This window comes from Amblyomma americanum, chromosome 4 (assembly GCF_052857255.1).
Source record: "Amblyomma americanum isolate KBUSLIRL-KWMA chromosome 4, ASM5285725v1, whole genome shotgun sequence".
NCBI lineage: Eukaryota > Metazoa > Arthropoda > Arachnida > Ixodida > Ixodidae > Amblyomma > Amblyomma americanum.
This window is the reverse complement of record NC_135500.1, coordinates 181,734,352-181,756,847: the sequence shown is the minus strand read 5'-3', so window position 1 is coordinate 181,756,847 and position 22,496 is coordinate 181,734,352. Positions and strand designations below refer to the sequence as shown.

Here is a 22,496-nt window from a genome sequence, read left to right as displayed (position 1 = left end):
ACATTCAGGTTGTCTTTTGTCTGTTTTCCTTGTGTCATAAAAGTGCACTATCGGTTTTAAAACAAAGCTTACTTCAATATTGAATCGCGCAACCTTCCTTTATCAGCCTCAGAGATTCGTGGCAACATGTACGAAGAAAAATTGCTCCAAGGTGATGTCTCTTGTCCTATGACGTCACCACGCTTGTACTTGTGAGATTGGCCTGTGGCGGCGATACCTGTATTTTGGTTCGTGCTGTTTTCTACCTTACAAGAGCTTTGTTTTCAGTAAGAGCGGCATTTTTGTGATCAGGAGCTGGTATTCTATCGATACAAGCCACCTTCAATTTCTCCTCAGTGTCCCTTTAAAGGAACACTGAAGAGAAATCGCAAGGAGCCGTGCTAGACTGATAGAATGCTTTTGGGAACACTACCACCATTATTCTGTGTAGAAAGGTGACTGCATGGGTCAGAAAATTGCAAATGAAGTGTCAGATTCCTACCCCCTTCATATCTCCACAAAATGCCGGTGCTGCTACACCATTTTTGTGATGCTATTCCTTTAGTTAATCGGACAAAACCATGAATATCTTGGCCTGTTGGAGATAACAAATGAAAAAGCTGTTTTCCTTATGGCGGGGTTCAGGTGTCCAATGATATATGAGACAGATACTGCGCCATTTCCTTTCCTCAAAAACCAATTATTATTATTATTATTTTTATTTGATCACACAGACATTTGTTATAGTATTAATTATAAACACGAAAAAATCTAGTTGCAGCACATGCAACTTCTTTCTTTCTTATGTAGTCATGCATCAATCTGCTGCATCCTTCTGTCTTCTTTAATTTTGTGCTTGTGAGGGAGCGTTTCTTGCATGTTCCTTATTAGGGAACCGATTGGTAGTAAATTTATTTTCGCTGCCACATTGTCAGCTATTCAGTCACAATGCAAAGCATGCAGAAACCATGGTGCCCATAATAAAAACAGGTAAACTACAAGAATGGCCCAAAAGTAGTTGAGGTACTTATCATCAAGGCGAGAGCGTTGTCACTGCATTGCCAAAAGCACTAGAGCCGTTCATAGTGCAGTAAAAAACATGCATCAACAAAGTTTAATAAAATGGAACCCACCCTGGGGTGAAGGATGTTAAAGGGGATGACGAAGTCAAGTTGAGGGTTTTATTGCTTTCCTGTAACAGGAGGAAAGGGGTCGCAAGGATCTCCGTCACCTGTGCGTCTGCAGTGTGGACCCCCCAGGCTGCACTGACATCGACGATGCCTTGCACTGCAGAGAACTGCCAAACAGCAACTACGAGGTGAGGTGGTATGCTTGCTCATTTCTATGCCCTCGCTGCACAGTACTATTAGCTTTTTGAGGTCGCTACTGCACTGTAGTTACAAGTGGTATGTAATACATCACATTGTTTCAATGAAACAAGAGCAGAGTTTGGTCAGATTGTTCCAGTAGCAGCATGATGACAGCAACCATGGACTAGAGTAATGAGATGTGAGGCTTAGGAGCAGCTCGTTGGTCAAGTGTTATATACTTGGTGGAGGTTACCTTTGTATTGATGCACTTCTTCCAGCAGTATGCTCAGGCATTCATTGGAATACTACAGAGCTTTAGGGTAGTGCACTGCAGCAATGTTTCTTTGCAAGCCTGCTATAGGGTAACAGGCCTACATGAGTATTGCATACTTTTGCTTACTCTGTTGTAAATTTTCTTTTTTGTAGAGAACGTGCGTTTTTGTGATGTGATGTAGCGAATGTATCTTTTAGGTTGGAGTCCATATTGCGGACGTCTCCCATTTTGTACGTCCAGGAACAGCCTTGGACCAGGAAGCAGCCAATAGGGGCACTACTGTTTACCTGGTGGATCAGGTTAGCAGTTCTTGTGCATGCATAGGAAAAGGTGCCCTTTGATGGGTTGATTGTTTTGCTTGCTTAGTACAGTGTTTCTCCCCTTGCAGAGGATAGACATGGTACCCGAGTTGCTGAGCTCAGACCTTTGCTCTTTGCGGGGAGGAGAGGAGAGGCAAGTTCAGAGAAAAACCTCATCACTGTTGGTCCTGGATACTAACTCCTTGATATACATAAATTGGCTTTTTTATTATTTCAGGCTAATTTGCATTCTGGTTGATTACGGTGAGCTTTATGGAGTAACCTTTAATCTGTGCATTTATGCTACGCGTCATTGAACAGTTCATTCTCCTAGGCTTGGTTTGTTCCTGCTCAAATTTCACACAGATGCTCAAATTTCTACGCTTTGTAGTCTTCCTCATGTACTAATAATGTATTTGGTGTCAATGTACTTGCTTGCTTTATGCAATAGAATTGGAAAACCAACATTGTCAGCAAGTCTGGCTGTTGAAAAAGCGAGCTGCTGAAGCTTGATGGATTGATGTCATCATCTGCTTTGAATAGACAAGACTGATCAGCTTTAGGAGTAGCGGTGGGGTGGCTCTACTTATTTGTGTTTTCCACTAAATCATGCATCAGGTAACCCATGTTTCCTGACTTGAAATCAGCAGATGCATTTTCATCATGCCAGCTCAACCTACTAAGCCACTTTGCCACTACTGCTCGAGCTACTAGTTTAATTTTTTCCTGCAGATTGCATCACTGGTCTGGGCTCAGTTTATGTGAACCACTTTAAAATAAAGTTTTTCATTTCTGTTCCACATGCAAATAAAATGGCTATATGCCAAATGCGCCAATTCGCAAAGCAGACCACAAAATGTGACCCCTGTGTTAAAATTGAGCTCGAACAAATCATTGGCCTGAGTGAAAAAATAATTGGTAACTTTACAGCATAAATATAGGTATGCAAAAAATTCTGAACAATTAGGGCTCTATGTTTTTAATTAAAACATGATTTTACTTAACTTTTTTGCCACAAGCATCTAAGAACATGTATCAGTTTACGCGTGGTTTCTTTACGAAGCACCACCTTCAAGAAAATGAAACTGCATGTCCCGTGTGTGGTGCCTTTAGCTTTTTGTACCGACTACCAGTGCAAAAAGCTCAAGGCACCACACGAAAATTAGTGAGTATCTTGAATATATCAGGTGTTTCAACGAACGCTTCTGGAAATTCCTTAAAGTAGGGAGTTCAAGACACACACACAAAAAATCTTTTTATAGGAACCTACTCTGTCAGCTGTGAAAGACATAATTCTCTATAAGTTATTTTGTTTGACTAGCTGATTTACTATGTTCACTAATTAACTTTAAATTAACACAGTTGGATGGTTAGTGTCAATGGGGAATTCAAAGCCATCTACAAGAAGATGCTACATCACTTTTTGAAGCAAAGTAAAAGTCATTCACTAAAGCTCTGCACTGCGAGGAAATCTAGCGCTTTTTTCACACAAAACCACAGCTGATCACAAAAGTGGGGGACACTTAAGCTGCTCCGCCTTTAAGGGTATGACACGACAGCGGTTCCTCTTGCCCATGCAGACATGTATACTGTTTCCTCTTTTATAATCACACACATTATGTGAAAGATCGCACGACATACATGTAAAGCCCTGCTTTAACCAAGCCGTACGAACTTGTCTACATAGCATAGCAGCAGCATGTCTGACTCGCAACCAAGGGCCCGATGCTCCGCTGTGCGACTTTACTCCACTGGTGTGGCTGGCGCCATCTATGGGAGCATATTGTAATTGACTATAGTCCTAACTTTTCGGTCACACCGCCTCCTGCTTTTCTGTGACAAGGGGCCTTTATGCTTTCACGTGAAAGGTGCACAGGAGGCTTGGTGCAAACGCAATGTCCACTTATGCTTACAGCGTGCTGTTGTAACTACATACACTGTTGTACCATGTCATGCGCACTCTTTTGATTTGCTACTTAGTAAGTAAAACGATAGTCATTGCCAAAAGCATTGTTGTTAATTTGAGAGCTATGAAGCACATTGTGTAGTACGCCCTTGTGTGCTACAGATGGAGTTTCATTTCCTTATAGCACAGTGCTCTCGTGCGTACATTCTGGAAAATCTTTGGTTATTTATGAACGTAGGCATTGCACTTTTCCACAGGAAAAAGTGAAGAGGCCTGAACATAGTGCAGTTACATCTTGTGCAGGTTCTTCACTGGCTTCAGGAAAAATAAATATGGGCTAATGTTTAAGTAGCTGTAGCGAGAAAGAAAATGAAATGGGACTAGAGTCGTTTTCACTGTGAAAACTGCCCTGTCCTCTTTAATAATGATTGAATCTTGTGAAAAAGCTAATTTGGGAACATGCCAATTCTGCTTTCTATTAAAATTTTCGTAAGCTTGGTTGATTCACTTAGAATGGGAGAAACAGGGATTCCTTTTCTGTCCGCTCAGGCTGGCCTTTTCTGTTGTTTGGGAGATGACACCAGAAGGGGAAGTTGCTTCTACGGACTTCCACAAGTCCATCATAAAGTCCAGGGTAAGCTTGCAGTTGTACCGAGTGTGCTCTGTACTCTTTCTTAGAATATGCAAACTTTTGACAAGGGAAACAAGGGGAAACTAAAGTTTGTTTCACAGCCAGTGTCTGCTATTCAAACAGCGCTGGAGCTATTTGTGTTTAAATAATTGCTGTTTCATGTTTTAATAAATGTAACCATCACGTGCATATAAAATATTTATGATTTGATGCCAGTTTTATTATTTTTACTTAAAAAGAAAGGATTGTTTGATTTTGGCCTCGCTTATTGCTGAACTTCTTTGACCTAGCTCGTCATAGAACTGATGCATGCTCCAGTGTGCCCTGCCTGATTACCTTATTTACGCGCATAATTTGCGCCTTCGCATAATTTGCGTACCCTTAACTTATGACCCGGGTTTACAAAAAAACATTTTTTACTCGCATATTTTACGCGCCGCGCTGCGCTAGACCGCCATCATGCACTTGGGCTCTACCCTATGGCTCTACTCAGTAGCATTCGGCTATTCCGCGTGTTTGTTCGGAATGCATTTTTAATCTTTTTTGCACTGGGCGTTCATGGTGGTGTCAGAGGCCGCTGTTACAATCACGGCGGCACCAGCGGCATCGCCACTCGGAGCGGCCAGCAGCGCTTCCGGGGAGTATCAGCAGCTGATAGAGCCAACACCGCTGTTCGTTTGGCTGATGCATGTGACTCGACTGCCAGCTGCGCTTTTCTTGGTGGCTCTGACGGCTTGTGTTTGGTTGTTCAGTCGTGTCTTGCGATGGGATATCACATTTATACGGCAAGTTTCAAACTGCTTGTCAGTGCCTTATCACGGTGCGAAGCGGCGAAGTCAGCGAGAATAACCGCGTGCGCAAAAGTTTGCCCATAGACGACAATCGCTTTTCATTTAAAGTGAACTTTTTTTTCGGGGGGCGGCCAGTGTGGGGTGCGGGTCCGGGTGCTGACGTATACGCAGCAACATACACTATACCTCTACTGCGCGTTATGACCTTTGAGGAGTTTTTTAAGTCGCGCTCGTGAAATCTCCGCGTAATTTGCGCACTTCCTCCTTCAAGCCCTAATTTCTGAATAAAAGTGCACAAATTATGCGCGTAAATACGGTATTTGGATGCATGGGTGTTTCTAAGTGGCCCGACACATTGGCCACCTCTCGGTACATTGTTTAGGGGGGTCCAGTGTTTAGAGGAATTCCCCAAGTTGGAGTGCATTTGTAGCAGGGGAGTAATTACTCATTAGCAGCCATACAGCAAGAAAGTAAAGCTATACTACGTTCACAGAAGTTGTATGGCTGTGCTTGCATGCGTGTTAATGAATAATTAATCTCTTATTACACTTAGGTACTGCACTGTCCCTTTGCTGTTTTGATGTTGATTTCATTGCACATATCCTTGCCTTGTGAAGCTGACATAGACACTGCACTCTGTACAAACTAACACTACTGGGTACAAATTGTGAAAGTGGCTCCTTCTAAGTTTAGTGACCTAATTCTAGTGAGCATGCGTTCTCCCTCTTAAGAGTACCACTTAAGTAGTTCAAGCGCCTGCACAAAGCAAACCATCGCGACATTTTCAAACGGCAGTATCTTCAATTTGCCACATGAGTTAACTTGCTCTTTTATTATCGAATCGATTTCCAGCATGTGGTAAAAGCCCTTGTTCTGTAGTACTTGGTCTTGCAAAAAATCAATGCGCTGACAGCCCGAAAGCCACTGCAGCGTGGCCGCTGACTCTCGCAGGTCGGAAGACAAAGTGCTGCATGTCACTGTGTCATGCCACGATACAGTCGACGGCTGGTGCTGAAACTGTGGGGCAGTGATCTTCTTGTTTAAGATCACTGTTGTTTAAGATTAGAGACATGACATTTTCAGAAGCGGCCCATTGGTGGAGGATAGCGGAATGAATGAAGTTGCAGCCCGCATGGGCTGCTAAGGTTGCTTCATGGCAATTGCTCTGATCGTTCTCAATATTAGTCGGTTAGTATCTATAGGCTATGTGTCCTAGACCACATAGGGCAAGAAAAATCATACTACAGAAACATCGGACTCGAATCCACACCGCGCAACCGCACTGTGTACAGCACGGCCCACTAGCTTGGGCATTCGATAGCATGGCTTCATTTTCGCGCCTTCGGTACGCGACAGCATTTGGGCCCATCATGGGGCATCCTGTTCGTTCACACCGGTACGTGAGGGCTAAGCAGACTACGTGTCTCGTGAACGCTGCGTTTGGGGCTGCACTCCACAATAACCGTCGCTTTGCCTGCAGGCATTGCGAGGGAACGTGGAAGGGATGATCCCACCCGCGTTGCAGCTCAGGTTGCTTCTCTTGTGTCCATTTCATGAGTCGTCTTGTTACGTTTTGCCATCAGTGCCTTGTGGTTTGCCCCTCCAATAAACGACCACTGATGTCGCTCTCTCAGTGAGCAGGTGTCTGGCCACCTTACAATGCTTCATGGCAGCATTCAGTTTAATACTATTACTGCATACACTCGTGTAAGGGCCGCACTTTTTTTCCACGATTTTGATGGGGTGTGGCCCTTCCGCGGAAGTGTGAAATTTTTGTTCAATTTTTGATCCATGTATGGAAAAACCTCTTAATCGTGCCATATATACCTAATGATGGGATATCTGGCGTCTAGCTGCGGACATCCTCGCTAGATGTCTTCATCGCTAACGCTGCTCGGGCTCGGCTCGTCGCCGCTGCTCGGGTCATCTGCACGTTCATGTATCCAATCATCCTCAGTGCCGTCCATGGCATTGGAAATCTCAGTGACCTTAAAACTCTTCACAGTAATGTCCGTGGACACCGCACGCCACGTGTTTAAAATCCAAGAGCAGACCAGCTGAAGTGACGCCCTCCTTAGTCGTCTGGTCGGCGTTTTCTCGTGGTGGCCCGCTGCCATCCATTCAGAGTACTGGCGTCTGAATTCTGCCTTAAACGGCCTATTAATAGACACATCCAGTGGTTGCAGCATGTTTGTTAAACCACTAGGGATGACTGCCAGATGTGTACGAGCTTCTGCAAGACGAGCCTTCATGCGCTCTGTGAGGTGGCCACAAAAGCTGTCCAATACGGGCAGGGCCTTCCGTCGCAGCAGGCCTCCTGGCCGATTAGGCCACACTGTTTTCACTCAGTCCACCACTAGTTCATTGGACATCCAACCCTTTTGTTGCACTCTGACGATGATTCCATTCAAGAAGCTCTCCTTGGGTAGCGTCTTTTGCTTAAACACTACGTATACGGGGGAGCTTCCTTCCGCCGCTCTGACAGATAGAATTACAGTGCAATGCTGATGCTTGACACTGGTTGTGCACACAAGGACGCTCTTCACGCCAGTTTGGCTGACCGTTGTGTTCTCAGGAGCATCGAACCAAACAGACGTTTGGTCCGCGTTTCCTATCAGGTGTAGGTGGTACTCAGGCTCTGCTCGCCGCACATTAACAAAGCTGTGAAACTTGATCACTTTGTCATTGTACTTAGTGAGAGTGTCTTTGGCAGAGTGTTGTTGGCTGGCGGATGCTGAGTTTTTGTCGCTTCATAAATCTCCGAAGCCATCCCTCGCTTGCCTTGAAATCTGTAGGTGAGATGTTCATGTGGCGGGCTATTGCGAGGGCCTTGACGCGGAGCATCTCGGTTGACAACGCGTAGCCATGTTTCCTGATACCCGTGATGTATTTCATGAGCTCCTTCTCAAGTGTTGGAAATTTTCAAGGCTTGCCGCGGAATGCTTTCCTAGTCTTGTTTGTTGCGGCCAGCTCTTCCTTTTGGTCGCACCTGCGACGCACGCACGCACTTGTCGTCAACATGGAAATTCCGGCTGGCTGCACGTTTTCCATTCAGTTCGGCGTATGTGACAACTTGAAGTTTGAACACAGCTTCGTACGTGGTTAAGCGTTTTTTTCTTTTCCATCGCAAGCGGTTGTGCTATAGGCAGTCGTCAAAATGAACGGCGGCACAAAAGATCAGGGGCGCTGGCGAGAGAAGCGACAAGATCTTTCAGATAGTGCCGCACGGCCGAAGCTCTCAGATAGCGCCACGTGAAGAAGCCGCAGGAGAGATATTGCCATCTGGTGGCTCCCGCGAAATGCGCTGTACGCGAGATGCGACGATGCTGCTGTTTGCTGGCGATATATATATATTTTTTTTTCAAAATTTGGACTGCCAAGTTGGGGAGCGGCCCTTACACGAGCGCAGCCCTTAGTCGAGTGTATACGGTGTACAACTACACGATTCCCTCTGCCTGGTAGGTCTTGCAGCAATATAAATTATGCTGTTTATGGCTGAAGACAAAATTTCACTGGACTGTTAGTGCCGAATGACAAGGACCATAGAAACGAAAGAGATTGGACAAAGTGCTTTGTCCCATGTCTTTCGTTTCTGTTGTCCTTGTCAGTTGACGCTAACAGTCCGGCGGAACTATTGACCAGTTAGCCTGCAAGAATGTTCTTGAAAGGCAAAAGTTGTTTGCTTATCTCTGCTTCTTTTCATAGCTGTTATTCGGAAAAACACTGTTCTTTAGTGTGAACTACCTGTACTGATATTAAAAATTATTCGAGAATATTCGGAATTGTATGAAAATGTCTGATTCAATTCGCAACCAATTTTTATTATTCGTATTCGCTTTGTAACCAAACATTTGGTATTTGCACATCTGTAGTACTTAACGTCTTGTTTAATTATTTGGAGTCTGTTTCTCTTTGGTTCTTGCAATGTGTTCTCAAGGCATGTGACCCCGCACAGTGCAGTGATGTCTTCTTCAATTCCTGAAACCAGGCTGCACTGACTTATGCCGAGGCCCAAGCACGCATTGATGACAAATCTAAGAGTGATGACCTGACACTGGGGTTGCGAGGCCTGAACAGACTTGCCAAGCTGCTCAAGGCAAAACGAATTGCAAATGGGTGAGTGACACTCTGTGTGCTGTACAGTGCCACTTTTTGAATGTGCAATAGCTTTGCGTCAGTGTTGTGTGCCCACCTGTAGACCGTACAGCTACAGGGCAGCCACGTCGGCAGATATGTGGCAGGGTACTACGAATTGAGATCTTGATGCTTGCAGTGAGATCAGCTTTGTTGTCACTGTTTTCACTGTCAACCATTTTGCATGCACTGCAGGGCAACCTCTTCCACTGTTCTCCGATCAGCCCTGTCCTATGCCAGCAATGGCCAGAAACACTCCGCTGAGGTCAAACCCCCATCCCAGAACGAAAAGTAAAAAATAAAGTTGGGGGAAAGCTCGCACCTAACCATGGGTCATTGCAGGCATAAGCCAAAATAACATAAAAGGGGTAATCTAGGAAAAACGCTAATTGCTAAGAAAAATAGGGTGGCACAAAAAAGAAAGCAGATGTCATAAATTGAGCTCGTAGATGGCAGAGGGCACTGGTAAGAGCATTTATGTAACAAATTTGCAAATATCCTCTCCCTATCTCACTGTCTTGCCTCTGACTGTATTTTCGCTTCCTTGGAATCCATCATCACCAGTAGAAAGTGAATCCAGGAGAAAACAGCTTGATATTATCTCACATGGCGACGAGTGCTAGAGATGACACACTGCTGTTTTTGAGGCAGGCTCACAATTCTACGTTTCGTGAGAGTAGGACAGGAATGCAAAGCAAGTGGAGGGCGCAACTTCAACATATCACTCCATTTATTTCCGTCTGCCTTGCCATTTTTTTTGTCTACAATGTTTATACTGCCTAGTAAATGTGTTGGACTTGCTTTTACAGCTAGGTTTTCACAGAGGCTATCTTAACCTCATCTGCTCAGATAAACTTCGTTATTCCTTGCGTGTGAATTCTGCCTTCTCACTTTTGTGCTGCAGTCATTTGGTTGCATGGAAACAACTTTATTTGGCAAAAGAAAAGCTGCTTGGGTGGTCTCCTACTGGTCCAGTAGTCCACAGGCGTTAGTTTCACGTAGGGCCCGGTCCACTAGCCATTTCTGGCCGGTGGGTTGAATAGTCCACAAAGCAGCCTCCTAGGAGGAATGAGTTGGATGGGGGATGGAGGGGACTGCCTGTAGGGAAGGGTATTCCCTCAGGTTGTGGAAGAGTGGATTTGGGCACGCCACTGGTGTTAACAATGTGGGGAGAGGTGGGGTGAGAGCATGAGAGGAGGTAGGGTGAAATGAAGCATCCCATCTGTTGTTGTCGCCATGTGATTTGGGCTGTAACCAGGTAAACATACAGTATGTGCTAGTGCACTGTTATGCAAGAGCCATTTTATCACATGCCTTCAATACTTGCGCATTTCTTTCAGGGCCCTTACACTTGCCTCTACAGAGGTCAGGTTCCATGTGGACTCCGAGACACATGACCCCATTGATGTTCAGACGAAGCAAATGCTGTGAGTGACGTTTGCTGCTGCTAGCTCACTACAACACTAACCCAGCATTGTACTGTTACGCACAAATGAAATGCAAACAACGAAGTGAAAAAAGTTTAGTTCAGGTGCACTAAATGCTAATGCATCTGGTTTTGAGCTTGATGCCGTTGCCACTCTTAGTAAGCCATGCCTTTATCTCCTCCACAGCAGTTAGGCAGTTTTGGGTTTTTGCGCATTGAGCCACTTTGATTTTGAGTTGCCCTATTTGCATTTCATTTCTCCTGAACAGTACCTGCTGTTGCTAGCCAAGCTTTGGAGGTGTGTGTGGTTTACACAACTATGGCTCCTGTCAGCAAACAAAATAAATTAGGTTGCACTGAAAGGGAATTGTTTTGCGCAACTTCCTAGCAGTGTTGGATTTACATTTATTTTCTAGGATTCTTCTACTGTCTGTTCCTGAGCTTCAAACTGCATATGCTCATTATTGCTCATGCAGCATGTGCACTGGTCACATGGCATTTGCAATATCTTACACATTACCGACTCCGTGTCTCAATTTTTTAATGGCTTATAGGCACCCACCATGACATTGTTATGGTGTTTTAAAATGTGCAAAGACCATGCCATTAGTCAGGCATTCAGTTGTAAGCATCCTGTGCAGTCTCTGGTGAGCAATGTTGTCATCCCCGAATCAAGATTACTGCATGCAGAATGGGGTCATTAAAAAGAAAAAGCAGTTGTTAGATTTGTTTCGAGCTAAAATACTAGACCAAAGGTGTGTAAAAGGCTGTATGCTTTCCATTCACTGACATCCTAACGAGTAAGTGTTGAGGGCTTGTATTTCGGAGTCACTTTATGTTAGCCTGCATCAGAACATGAGTTTCATGGTAATGATGCTGACTGCCCCTTTTGTATTCATTAGTTGTCGGTACGATCAAACCTTGAGTGTGCTGTTATTGCACTTCAGAAAAGTTAGTTGGGGTTGAATTTCCAGGGAGACGAATTCAATGGTGGAGGAATTCATGTTACTTGCCAATGCCTCTGTGGCGAAGCACATCTTCCAGGAGTTTTCGGAGTGTGCCTTGCTTAGACGGCATCCGTCACCTGCACCAGCTAACTTGGAACCCCTCGTGAAGGCTGGCTTATCTAAGGCAAGTCACTTCTTCTTCACAGCATTCCCTAGCCTGCTCAGATATGGATTCGGAAAATTTGAGGAGTTCATGTCCCTGTAGGAAATCCAAGGTTTTGTGACAACCTACCTGCTATCTTCTTCCACTACATAATATCTATGGTGCACAAAGGTTGCTGCTCCTTGCTGGGAAGCAGCTTGATGTAAAATTTACCTCTACAATTATGCTTTCTCTTTAATGCATTTCAGCAGGGCAGCTTTTGCATGCTTTTGTGATTTGCAATCAAATGGAGAGGTTCCACCAATATCTGTGTGGAGCACACTCGGATGACTTCTCACTGCTTGTGACGTCACGTCATGTGATTGGTCACGTGAGCTCCATTGGTCACGTGATGTTTTATGCCAGTGCTTGACGCAGACACTGCCACCACTCACACCTGGAGTGAGCCACTAACAGCTGAGCTGGAAAACTGTTTTTTGTCACCGCCGGCCACAGTGGCCTTGTTTTGATGGAGGTGGCATGCAAAAATGTTTGTGTGCTGTGCAATGTCAACGTGCGTTAAAGAACACCAGGCGGTCTAAATTAATCTGGAGCCCTCCACTACGGCGTCTTTCATAGCCCATGTGATGCTTCGGGGCATAAAACACCTCAATTTACAATTTGTTTCCTGTCACATTTGTCACATCTCCAAGCCACAGGTGCAGTGAAAGGTGTAACAAATGCTGCGAGTCAACTTTAAAACTGTCATGTACATCTTTGTTTTGATGCCACTTATGAATAAAAATCATTGCTGCTTTTATTCATGCTAAGGTCCTTTCTGTTATTTGCTTGAATTGAGCAGGATTGACACTGATGGAGGCATCCCTCTTTCCAGGGCTTTGACATGAAGGTGGACAGTGGACTGCACTTGGCAGAGTCGCTGGACAAGGCAGTGATGCCAGAGTGTCCTTACTTCAACGTGATGTTGCGCATGGTGGCCACCCGGTGCATGGCGCGGGCCCTCTACTTCTGCAGCGGCTGCGTCTCGCTCGAGGACTTCTTCCACTACGGCCTCGCCCTGCCTTACTACACACACTTCACATCACCTATTCGCAGGTGACGCAAAACATCAGAAGCTGGGGGCATTCCCAGTCACTTGCCTTTGTAAGGCACTGTACATGCTGAGCATCCAGTGCAGAGGGAGAGTGTTGTGGAAGTGGTAACTAACTCTGTGGGGTGGCATGACACAGCATCACAGAGGTGTGAATGCCACCTGCATGGTGGCATTACATGGGGGCAGGTCTGCCAGAGTTGGTACAAGTTAATGCATACAGAATCTGAAAGCATGTTGTAAGTGTGCACAGTGGCTCATTTCACTGTCACTCTTGTAGAGAAACGAAGACCAGGAGATCTCTGTTCCATGCTTCTAGGTGCCGTCTGTGCATGTACATCCATTGCCATCTCTTTATTTAGTATGGTGTTATCTGGCCTTTTGTGCATTTTTGCTCCACAGCTGCTGGATTTTGGGCTGTAGAGTAAGTGAGGAAGGTGCACTTGCAGTTAAAAGTTTATGGTTTGCAGTATGAACAAAAAAATATTAGTCCAGCACATTGTAAGCAGCGTAGAATATGTATATAGCATTAAACTAAATATAGTAGGTACTATACCAATTCCACACTGCACCAATAAAACACAGCTATGCTAAAGACACATTCTATAAGCTTATCACAGCAGATGTACTATCGCGATCGAAAGAAACGCGAACAATGCGGCGCCTACATGCTCCGCTGTCTGAATTTCTTTTCATCGCACTTTTACTTCAATATTATTGAAAGGACACTGGAGTTGTCATGATACATTCCAGGACGACTCTAACGTCTTTTTCATACCACCCAGGTAAAAGCGCGATGAAAAGAAATGGAACAGTGGAGTGTGCAGGCATTGTATTTTTCGCGTTTCTTTCGATCACAATAGTCCTTGGTGCTCGGTATGCTAATGCTATCGTACACAATTGGTGGAACTACAAAAGCTCGTATTTTGAGAAATAAAGTGATAAATGCTAGCTTGAAAACAGCAGTGCAGATATAGGGTGATGCGGGCATAAACTAGTGCAGGGCTGGCTGCCAAAATTTAATTGTCCTTAAAGGGCTATAGACACCAAATATTTGCTTGCGTGTTTTCTTCTTTCAAATGATGCATTAGACATTGGTATACATGGAACACCACATGGTATTTGTCTACGACCGCTAAATAATTTATAATTGAATTTCTTCTTGAAGCTGTTTCGGTCTCGATTTCATCAGCCGAACGATGACTGTGATGTGTAGTTGATGGGAAATGTGAGGCATAAACATTCGGCTATGTAATTTCTGACACGTCATTTTTCGTCCTTTCAGGTCTTGAAACAGGTTGGTTGCCTTAAGTGTTGAGTGAATTAAAACTACATATCCACGATTATATTACAGTTTTTCTAGTGGATAACGTGACCTAAACATCAACTAATCGTCACAGTCGTCATTCGGTCAACGACATTGGAGAAGAAATTCAATTATATATTATTTAGAGGTTGTAGCGGATGTGGTGATTCATGTATTCCAATGTCTAATGCATCATTTGAAAGAAGAAAACATGCAATAAAATTAGGTGTCTATAGTCCTGTAAGGAACAACACCTGAGGCGATGTACACTTGCCCCCAACACTTTTTTTCATAGCTAAAGGCATTTCTGTATAACCAATACAAAGTGGTAGTCTTCAGTGCTACTGCCAGATTCTTCTTTAGCTACTCCACATCTTGAATGCATTTTCCTTTTTGAGTCTTAGAAGTGCAGGGGTGGGAAAATGTTTGCCTATTTCTCAAGAAGAACTGCCACACGCTCGTGGCTATGTTGATATGCAGGAACATGGACATAAATACTGTCAGACTCACATTAGCTTGTCTGATGCATCAAATGACACTCTACGACAGCTTTGATTTGTCACGCGCTGTTGCGATGGCCTTTCGCTGACAGATGTTTGCTTTTAAGAACGCAGTATATATGTTGGTGCAAGCAAGCATGCTCAAGTGTCTTTGTGCCTCTAGCGAATTTGAGGTGCTCTTTTCCTCAGCCGAGCCCGGTCTTATGTTATGAATTGTGATGAATTACCAGTGATCAGAATTAACTGCAGCATATACAGTAACCGTTTTTGATGTTGTTTGACAGTTTACTTGAATGTTCTTGAAATTGTTGAACGGTGCTGAGAAGTATACTTAACTCGGTCACGTTTCTGTTCTTCTTGAAATCCAGTAGTTTAGCCTTGCATGACTCTTAATCTTTATTCAGGAGCAAAATATACTTGCATTGCTAAGAAAGTAGTCAGAATCATTTTTCTTCCCAGTCCAACATCGATTTTTGTCGGTTTGCCTTGTTTATTTTTGCATGTTTACTTTTTCTTTATTTTTCTTGCATAATTCATTTTGACTGTGGTAGCGGTGTGATTTTTCGAGCCAGTGTTCAGGTCTTTGATTCTTAAGCCACCACGGTGGCTCAGTAGTTATGGTGCTCAGCTGCTGACCCAGAAGACGCGGGTTCGATCTTGATTGCGGTGGTCACATTTTGATAGAGGCGAAATGCTAGAGACCCATGTGCTGTGCAATGTCAGTGCACGTTAAAGAACCTCAGATAGTCGAAATTATCCGGAGCCCTCCACTATGGCATCCCTCATAGATTCAGTTGCTTTGGGATGTTACATAGAACCATAAACCATATACTTTCATTTTCTGTTCTATTCGATGTCTCGCCTAGCATTGCTGTAGTGTACTGTAAAGGAGCTGCTTTCCCCAAACGTAGCTTACTTGTGTTCAGAAAGTCTCAGTACATCAATCTGTGCTAACTTCAATTTGTCCCCGGTCCCTCCTTAAATGCCTGCCCCAGGTGCTCAATCTTCTGTAGGGACTGCCTTGCAGCAGCATTTAGCGTATTACTGTGAAGGGCTTCTTGTGGTCCTTAACTGAGGTCAGGCATTTGTTGTCAGGTATGCGGACTTGATGGTACATCGACTGCTTGCTGTCTGTGTTGGGGCAGAAGGCACATACCCAGAGCTTGTGCACAAAGAGAAGTGCCAGGTAAGAGGCTGGACCAAGCTCTTATTTCTAGGTGTATGGTGTCTCAACAAGTGCAAATTGGGCTTTTTGCATTTCTCGCCATTCACTGTGCAGGAGCTGTGCAATAATCTCAACTACCGCCACAACATGGCTCAGTACGCTGGTCGAGCATCTGTGGCCCTTTACACCCAGGTACTTGCATTACCTAATGTCACAAAAATTTTCTCCCTCACACTCTGCTCTCTAATTTACCGTGTGCCTTGAGGTTTTAATTAATTAGTATGCATTTGTTTTCTGGTATTTGTTGTAGTATTCATTCATACTGTTATCCAATGACTATTTAAAATGCATGCATATTAATGTCATCAACATTTGAAAAATTAAGGTGAATAATGAAATTTTCTTTCTAAGCAATTTTCTTCTGGAATGCTTTCTTTTGTAACCCAAGATAAATTTCGTGTTGCTGACTGCTCACTTGTTCTTTTGTTACATGCAGGCTTTCTTCCAAGACAAAGTGGTGGATGAAGAAGGCTATGTGCTCTTTGTTCGTGAGAATGCTGTGCAAGTTTTAATGCCCCGTTTTGGCTTAGAAACAACCTTGTTCCTGAGAGAAGAGGGTTGGAAGTATGATGAAGAAGTGAGTGCCAATGCAGTGCATGAGTTTGGTGTTTATAACGTATCTAAATTTAGTTAGGCATTTCCAATTTTTTATGAAAAGTTCGTAGTCTCGACTCAACCTTTTTCACACCTGTGCTTTCTCCTGGTTACAGGCATGCACGCAGTCATTTGGAGATGTGACATTGCGCCAGTTTGACCAGCTGGTCGTTCAGGTCTCGGTGGACAGCCGCAATGTACAGCATCAAAAGGTGGTGGTGAAAATAGTGGAGCCCAAGGCAAGTGCCTCATCTTTATCAGTGGAGTGCTCCCGGCCATGTGTATAGAGTCACCATAGCAGTGGTCGAAGATACACCAAGTCACAGAAAACCTAGGCTTTGGTATGATAGAATGTAAAGCGATTTCCTTCACATGGCCAGATACAAGTTAACGATGCACACCTTGTGTACAGATGCGCTTGAACATCATCTAGGGAATTTCAAGTATGCGCCCGTTTGTTGGTGAAGCGATGAGAGTCACCTTTTCCCCTTTTTGGGCGTTTTGTCGAACTAGCTTGAGAGGCTGATTTCCTAAACCCTCACAGAGGTGTGGGATGTACCAGAACACGCACATTTTTACCTTACGGTTCAATTTCATTTTTTTATGCACCCATATATTTGTGTGGGTTGGGCCCTAAGGAGTTAATAGCAGCTGCCTTTTAATCTAAAAGAGTACTTCATTGTTGCAGCATTGTTCATCTGGTTTGTCATGAATGACTGTTAGTGCACTTCTTTGCTGCATCTGGTGTCACAGTCATTGCCACTGAAATTTGATAGTTTATGACTATCGTGGAGATTGATTTCTAAACCTTGGCCGTCACAGCTTAATGGGAAACATTTCATCGGGCTTTTGTACCAGCGAAAACCTTATCATTACAGTTGCACTAGGATTGTGAATAATAGGGCAACAGAATAAAGTAGTTTATAAATTTGAGATATATAATGCATTTTACAATCTTGTCTTGAAGATACAGTGAGGTCTTAAAGGCAGTCAGTGCAATGTGCCTTAAAGGTGCACTAAAGAGGAATCTGAACTCGTCTTTTTACCGCGGGAACTCTATCTACATGTTCCGGGGCATTCTTTGAAACTTTGAATTATTGTCCTGTGTGGCCTATTGCCCTAATTAAATCGGATTAAACGTCCCGGTTCCTGCCTTTGGCGGAGTCAACCAATGTGTGCAGTGCCTTTCAGCCAGTCTAGTGGCGGCTTTGCTTTCACTTTTATTTTGTTTTTTAGGTTCTTGTGAATAAGCAGTTTCAGTCACTGAAAATATAGCCGAAAATCGGGCCCATGGAAACAAAAATGCACGTGGACTCTTTGATTTATGTATCACTCCGCCGATGGCAGAGCGGCAAGCCGCCAAGGGACTGGCTGACGCGTTGGTTGACTCCTCCTACCTACCGCGTTGAGTTATAAAAAAAGGCGGGACCGGGATATAATAGATATAATATAATATACATAATATATATATAATGTAATATAAGGATAGATATAATATAGAATATAAGGACCGCTGGGCTCTCAGGGACTCTTTTCTTCATGACTCAAAGCTCTTTCAGGTTCCTGGAACTGTTCTTCGCGGTTGAAGTTGTCCTTTCAGCACCCCCCAAACCCCCTTTCTTCACGCTCGAAATTCCTTCCGCTCCAGAGGCTCCAGAGGGGGAACGAGAGGGGTAACACACCAGCACAGGGAGCATGGAGGTGGATGCGCTTCGCTCGCTCGCTGTACGCCTAGGATGTGTCCATCGAGTTGGGGCTTCATTCCTTTCCAAATACCTCTCACTACTTCATACCTGTCGTACCCCTGTAGTTCACTGTGCTTTATCACTGTGGCGTCTCTTCACCCTTTCTCTCTATAGCAGTCTGTTCATGCTTGTTACCCATACCCCGAGATATTTGTATTCTGCTACTACTATGGGTATCGATGGCCTTGTATTGTAAGCATCTGCTTAGTGGTATTGTTCAACATCATCCAGCCCGACTTATTCGTGCCAAAAATAAACCCTAGAGTGTCTCCAGAAGTTATCCTAGATTACTTTCTTGTATCTTTATTTCAATATTTATTATATGAATTATAGGCAGCTACGGTGATAACTGACAACCTTGCCTTAATGTAAAGCCGGGTCGACTAGCGTCAGCTAGTGACCCTGAGCGCCGTAATCCTGGTCACCACGGCAGGCAACAATGGGGGACAGTAGTTTTTCCAAATACTAGATGCTGCCAACTTGCGTGTGGCTGTAAGGCACTTCGATGCAGCTTTCTCTATGTGGCTCCGACAGTTTGATTGTAATTGCACTGCACCAGTGAACACTGATTGAACGGAATACTGGTTTCTGTTCGATCAGGCTCCGTGCCAAAAACTCGGCAAAAGTGGCAAGCATCTTTGTCCGGGTCTTGGCCGTGGCGGGGTCACATTGCAATTGAATGTTGTGCGGCAAGAGGCAGTGAAGCTAGGGCTAAATTCACGACGCTGTTGGTACATCTCTGTGCGCAAGGTCGTTTTGTGTTTGGTCGGCGCCTGTGCACGTCATGGGCACGTCATGTGCACGTCATGCTACATGTAACAGCTAAGGCACTGTTAGCTCGTTCTCTGGTCCGATCTGTGACGTAAATTAGATGGGTGCCGCTGTATTCGTCGGGTGGGCTGACTGGGGCAAATACTACGCCCCGTAGGAATACATGTAAACCAAAGAGTTCAAAGTAGTTTTCTGATTTCACAGTGAACCAAGGAGGCTGTTCTTTCATAAAGTACATCCTAGAACTGAACACGAAAGTATGAAAGGTAATTTCAGATGCTATGTATTTTTTTTAAACACCGCGACATGTGCGCGTGGGAGTCACCCGTGCTGCTACAGACCGGGAGCACTACCCATAGAAGCACATGGTGGCAAAACTTTCTGAAATATTTTTCTCGTTTCACTGAGTAGCCTTGGAGGCGGTTGTTCGTTAACAGTTAACACACAGTGAAGAACAGCGTGACAAAGTATGCTACGTTATCTGAGCTATCTTTTTAAAGCGGCACAACAAATGTGTTTTGAACCTCTACATACCCCCCAAAAGGCTATCTATCCACTGGGTGTTTCACCGAACCGCGCAATCTTCTCGTGGAGTCGGATAAGACGCCGCTGGCGCTACATTTTCTCGCTAGTAATGCTGTTCAAGCTAGACACCCTAGATAGGTTTACATTGAAGACAGCCCTTAAACAGCACGATAAATGAACTGTGCACAGTAGTAGACACCGGTGCTGCTAGACCAATGCCGTGTTTACAAACATAGGTGGAGTTCTATGTTTGTAAACACGGCATCTGGTCTAGCAGCACCGAGGTTCGTCTTCTCTCCCATAGTGCATGTTCATTTCTTCGCTTGCTTGCGTTTAAGAGGCTGTCTTCAATGTAATGCTATCTAGGGCTGTCTAGTTTGAACAAGCATTACAGTGCGAGAAATGTAGCGCAAGCGGCCAGTATTATCGACTCACGAGAAGATTGCGCGGATTCGGAGAAACACCCAGTGGGCAAGAGCGCCTTTTGGGGGTATGTCCGGCTTCACAACACGCATTTACTGTGGCATTTTAAAAAGGTGGCTTCGAAATGACGTACATACTTTACCACACTCTCCTTCAATGTATTCGCCAACAGTTAATAAACAGCTGCCTCCATGGGTACTCCAAGTGAGAAAAATATTTTTGGAAGTTTTGCCTGCATGTGTTTCTACTGGGTCGGGCTCCCGCCCTGTATCGGTGGGGGCGAGGGGGGGGGGGGGGGGGGGGGGGGGGGGGCGGACTCCCATGCACACGTGTCGCGGTGTTTTAAAAATAAATTGCCTTTGAAGTGACATTTCATACTTACACGTACCGCTAAAAGGGTGACATCATCATAGGTGCAATATAAAATCTGAAAACTTGCTTGAAAACTTTTTCATGTACATTGCTATGGCCCGTAATCCCAGCTTTTATCCCGAACCGGCTGCTTGTAAACATGGTGCTGGTCTGTAGCCAACGGAAGGGAAAATAAAAAAAATCACTGCGTTTAGTTTATACTTCTTAAGTCACGAACGTGGCAAGAGCAAGCGTGTACGTTTTTTTTTTCTTCAAGGAGTATGCACACCAAATTTTTGGTTGCGTTTTTTGTTCTTCATAATGGTGCTTGAAACGTTTGTATATGTGGATCACCTCGTGATATTTGCGTGCGACCGCCAAATAATTAGTATAATTTCTTTTCTCACCTGTTTCGGTTTCAACAGCCGAGCTATGGCTATGACGTCGAAAGTCAGTACAGGTCACGTGAGGAATGAAAAAAAATTGGGAGGGGTTTACCGTGTTTAAACCGAGTAGAGTGCGAAAGCATGTGTCCATTCTTAAATGGGGAGGGGGGGGGGCAGCTAAGCTCTGCCTTAAGGGTGTCACCTGATATCTGTAGCAGATTAATGCCGATATATGCAGAATTATTCATTCTTTACTTAGCGGTCATAGATAGCAGCGAGTCCTCATACCACTGCTACCAGCGCAGCAGTTAAAGGGACTATGCAACGAATAAAAAGTCACTTGTAAATGTTTTCAATGCTTAGAAATGATGCTAAGAAGCATTCACACCAAGTATGAGTCTTCAGAACTGAGCCGTTAATTTATTATGAACTTTTAAAATTCGTGTTTTTCAAAATTCGCGGGCCTATTGGTGTACTCGTAGTGACCGATTTTGAAACTAAAATCGTGGAACAAAGACGTCACTGTACCATGACGTCGCCAGGCCACCACACGCTCTCATTCGCTGGAGCCACGGCAGCCACGACGTCACGGGCACACTTCCGGTAGCCGTGAAAATCGTCTGCTCGTGCCGCCGTGCGACCTTCTCGGGCAAGCGCGAGCCAGCAGGGCATTGCCTTCGCGCATATGGTTTCAATTTTCCTCTGCCGCCTCCTTCTGTCGGGAGTTCCGGAACCACTCGCACGGCTCTTTGTGCGCACGCATAAGGCTCGATGCCCATCGCGGCCGTAAAAGTGAGCAGTCGCACCTCGAGGTCCTGGTTTATTACTGCTAATTACCACAGATGACAAACAAAGAAACCCGACGCACGCCGCAATCCATGAAGGAGAAGAGACCGGGGAGATGCTGCCACACCGCCGACGCTGCTGCTGGGGGGCTAGGAGCGACAACCGGAAGTTGCAAAATAAACGTCAGCGGATGACGTATTCATGGGCGGGGCCCAGTCCCAGAGCTGTTCTCTTTATTTTTTTCCGGTGCTCCTCGTGTACGAGTTGAGGGGGGGAGAGGAGGAGCGTAATTTTTAATCGTCTGTATCTTCGCTGTTAGCGATGCTAGCTCAAAAATTATTGCACTGGGGTGACGAGTGATCGAATGCCTATCTCTCGTCTGCTTTACGTAATCTCAGTTAATTTATTGCATAGTCCTTTTAAGAGATGCGCCACTGCCCTGGCAGGTGGCCGTTTCTACCACAGCCACCGGTAGGGATTGTTCAACCCATATTGCTCTTCCCGAGCAACCTCTCGCGCAGCTGACAGGACGCTCCTCCGGGGGGGTAGGGGAGATAAATTAATGGGAATGCACAGCCCTATAACTCTCCTTAAGTGGGGACCACCGCAACGGGGATCAGCGGAGGTTTTGAGAAAAGGAAAAGCGCATAACTGCCTCAATTTGCACGTAGACTCCACACACGCAGCGTGATTGAGCTGTCCAGTGACCCGTGACCCAGTTACACTTGCTACTCAGAGGCTTCACATAAACGAACACCGCTCAAACCGGGGCAGTGCGGCTAGAAGTGCTTGCGCTCTGAAAACCTATAAGGCAAACGGGGCGATGCATAATCAAGAGAATGAAGTAGCATGAGCTGTCACTCAAAGGAACACTGAGGAAAAATTAAAGATGGCCTGTAGGGACAGATTACACCATTCTATCGACAAAAAGGCT

At 44.8% G+C, this 22,496-nt stretch overlaps 1 protein-coding gene across 1 annotated transcript in view; it reads left to right on the top strand.

Moving 5' to 3' along the window:
- Positions 1 to 22,496, top strand: part of Dis3 (exosome complex exonuclease RRP44-like protein Dis3) — a 37,814-nt gene that overhangs the window by 8,124 nt on the left and 7,194 nt on the right. The window contains exons 10-21 of the mRNA XM_077662498.1: positions 1,181 to 1,297; positions 1,761 to 1,862; positions 1,952 to 2,016; positions 4,318 to 4,402; positions 9,179 to 9,306; positions 10,665 to 10,751; positions 11,725 to 11,881; positions 12,735 to 12,955; positions 15,852 to 15,942; positions 16,036 to 16,113; positions 16,418 to 16,558; positions 16,692 to 16,814. Coding sequence (XP_077518624.1) covers positions 1,181 to 1,297; positions 1,761 to 1,862; positions 1,952 to 2,016; positions 4,318 to 4,402; positions 9,179 to 9,306; positions 10,665 to 10,751; positions 11,725 to 11,881; positions 12,735 to 12,955; positions 15,852 to 15,942; positions 16,036 to 16,113; positions 16,418 to 16,558; positions 16,692 to 16,814 — 1,395 coding nt within the window. The remainder of the gene's footprint in view (positions 1 to 1,180; positions 1,298 to 1,760; positions 1,863 to 1,951; positions 2,017 to 4,317; positions 4,403 to 9,178; positions 9,307 to 10,664; positions 10,752 to 11,724; positions 11,882 to 12,734; positions 12,956 to 15,851; positions 15,943 to 16,035; positions 16,114 to 16,417; positions 16,559 to 16,691; positions 16,815 to 22,496) is intronic.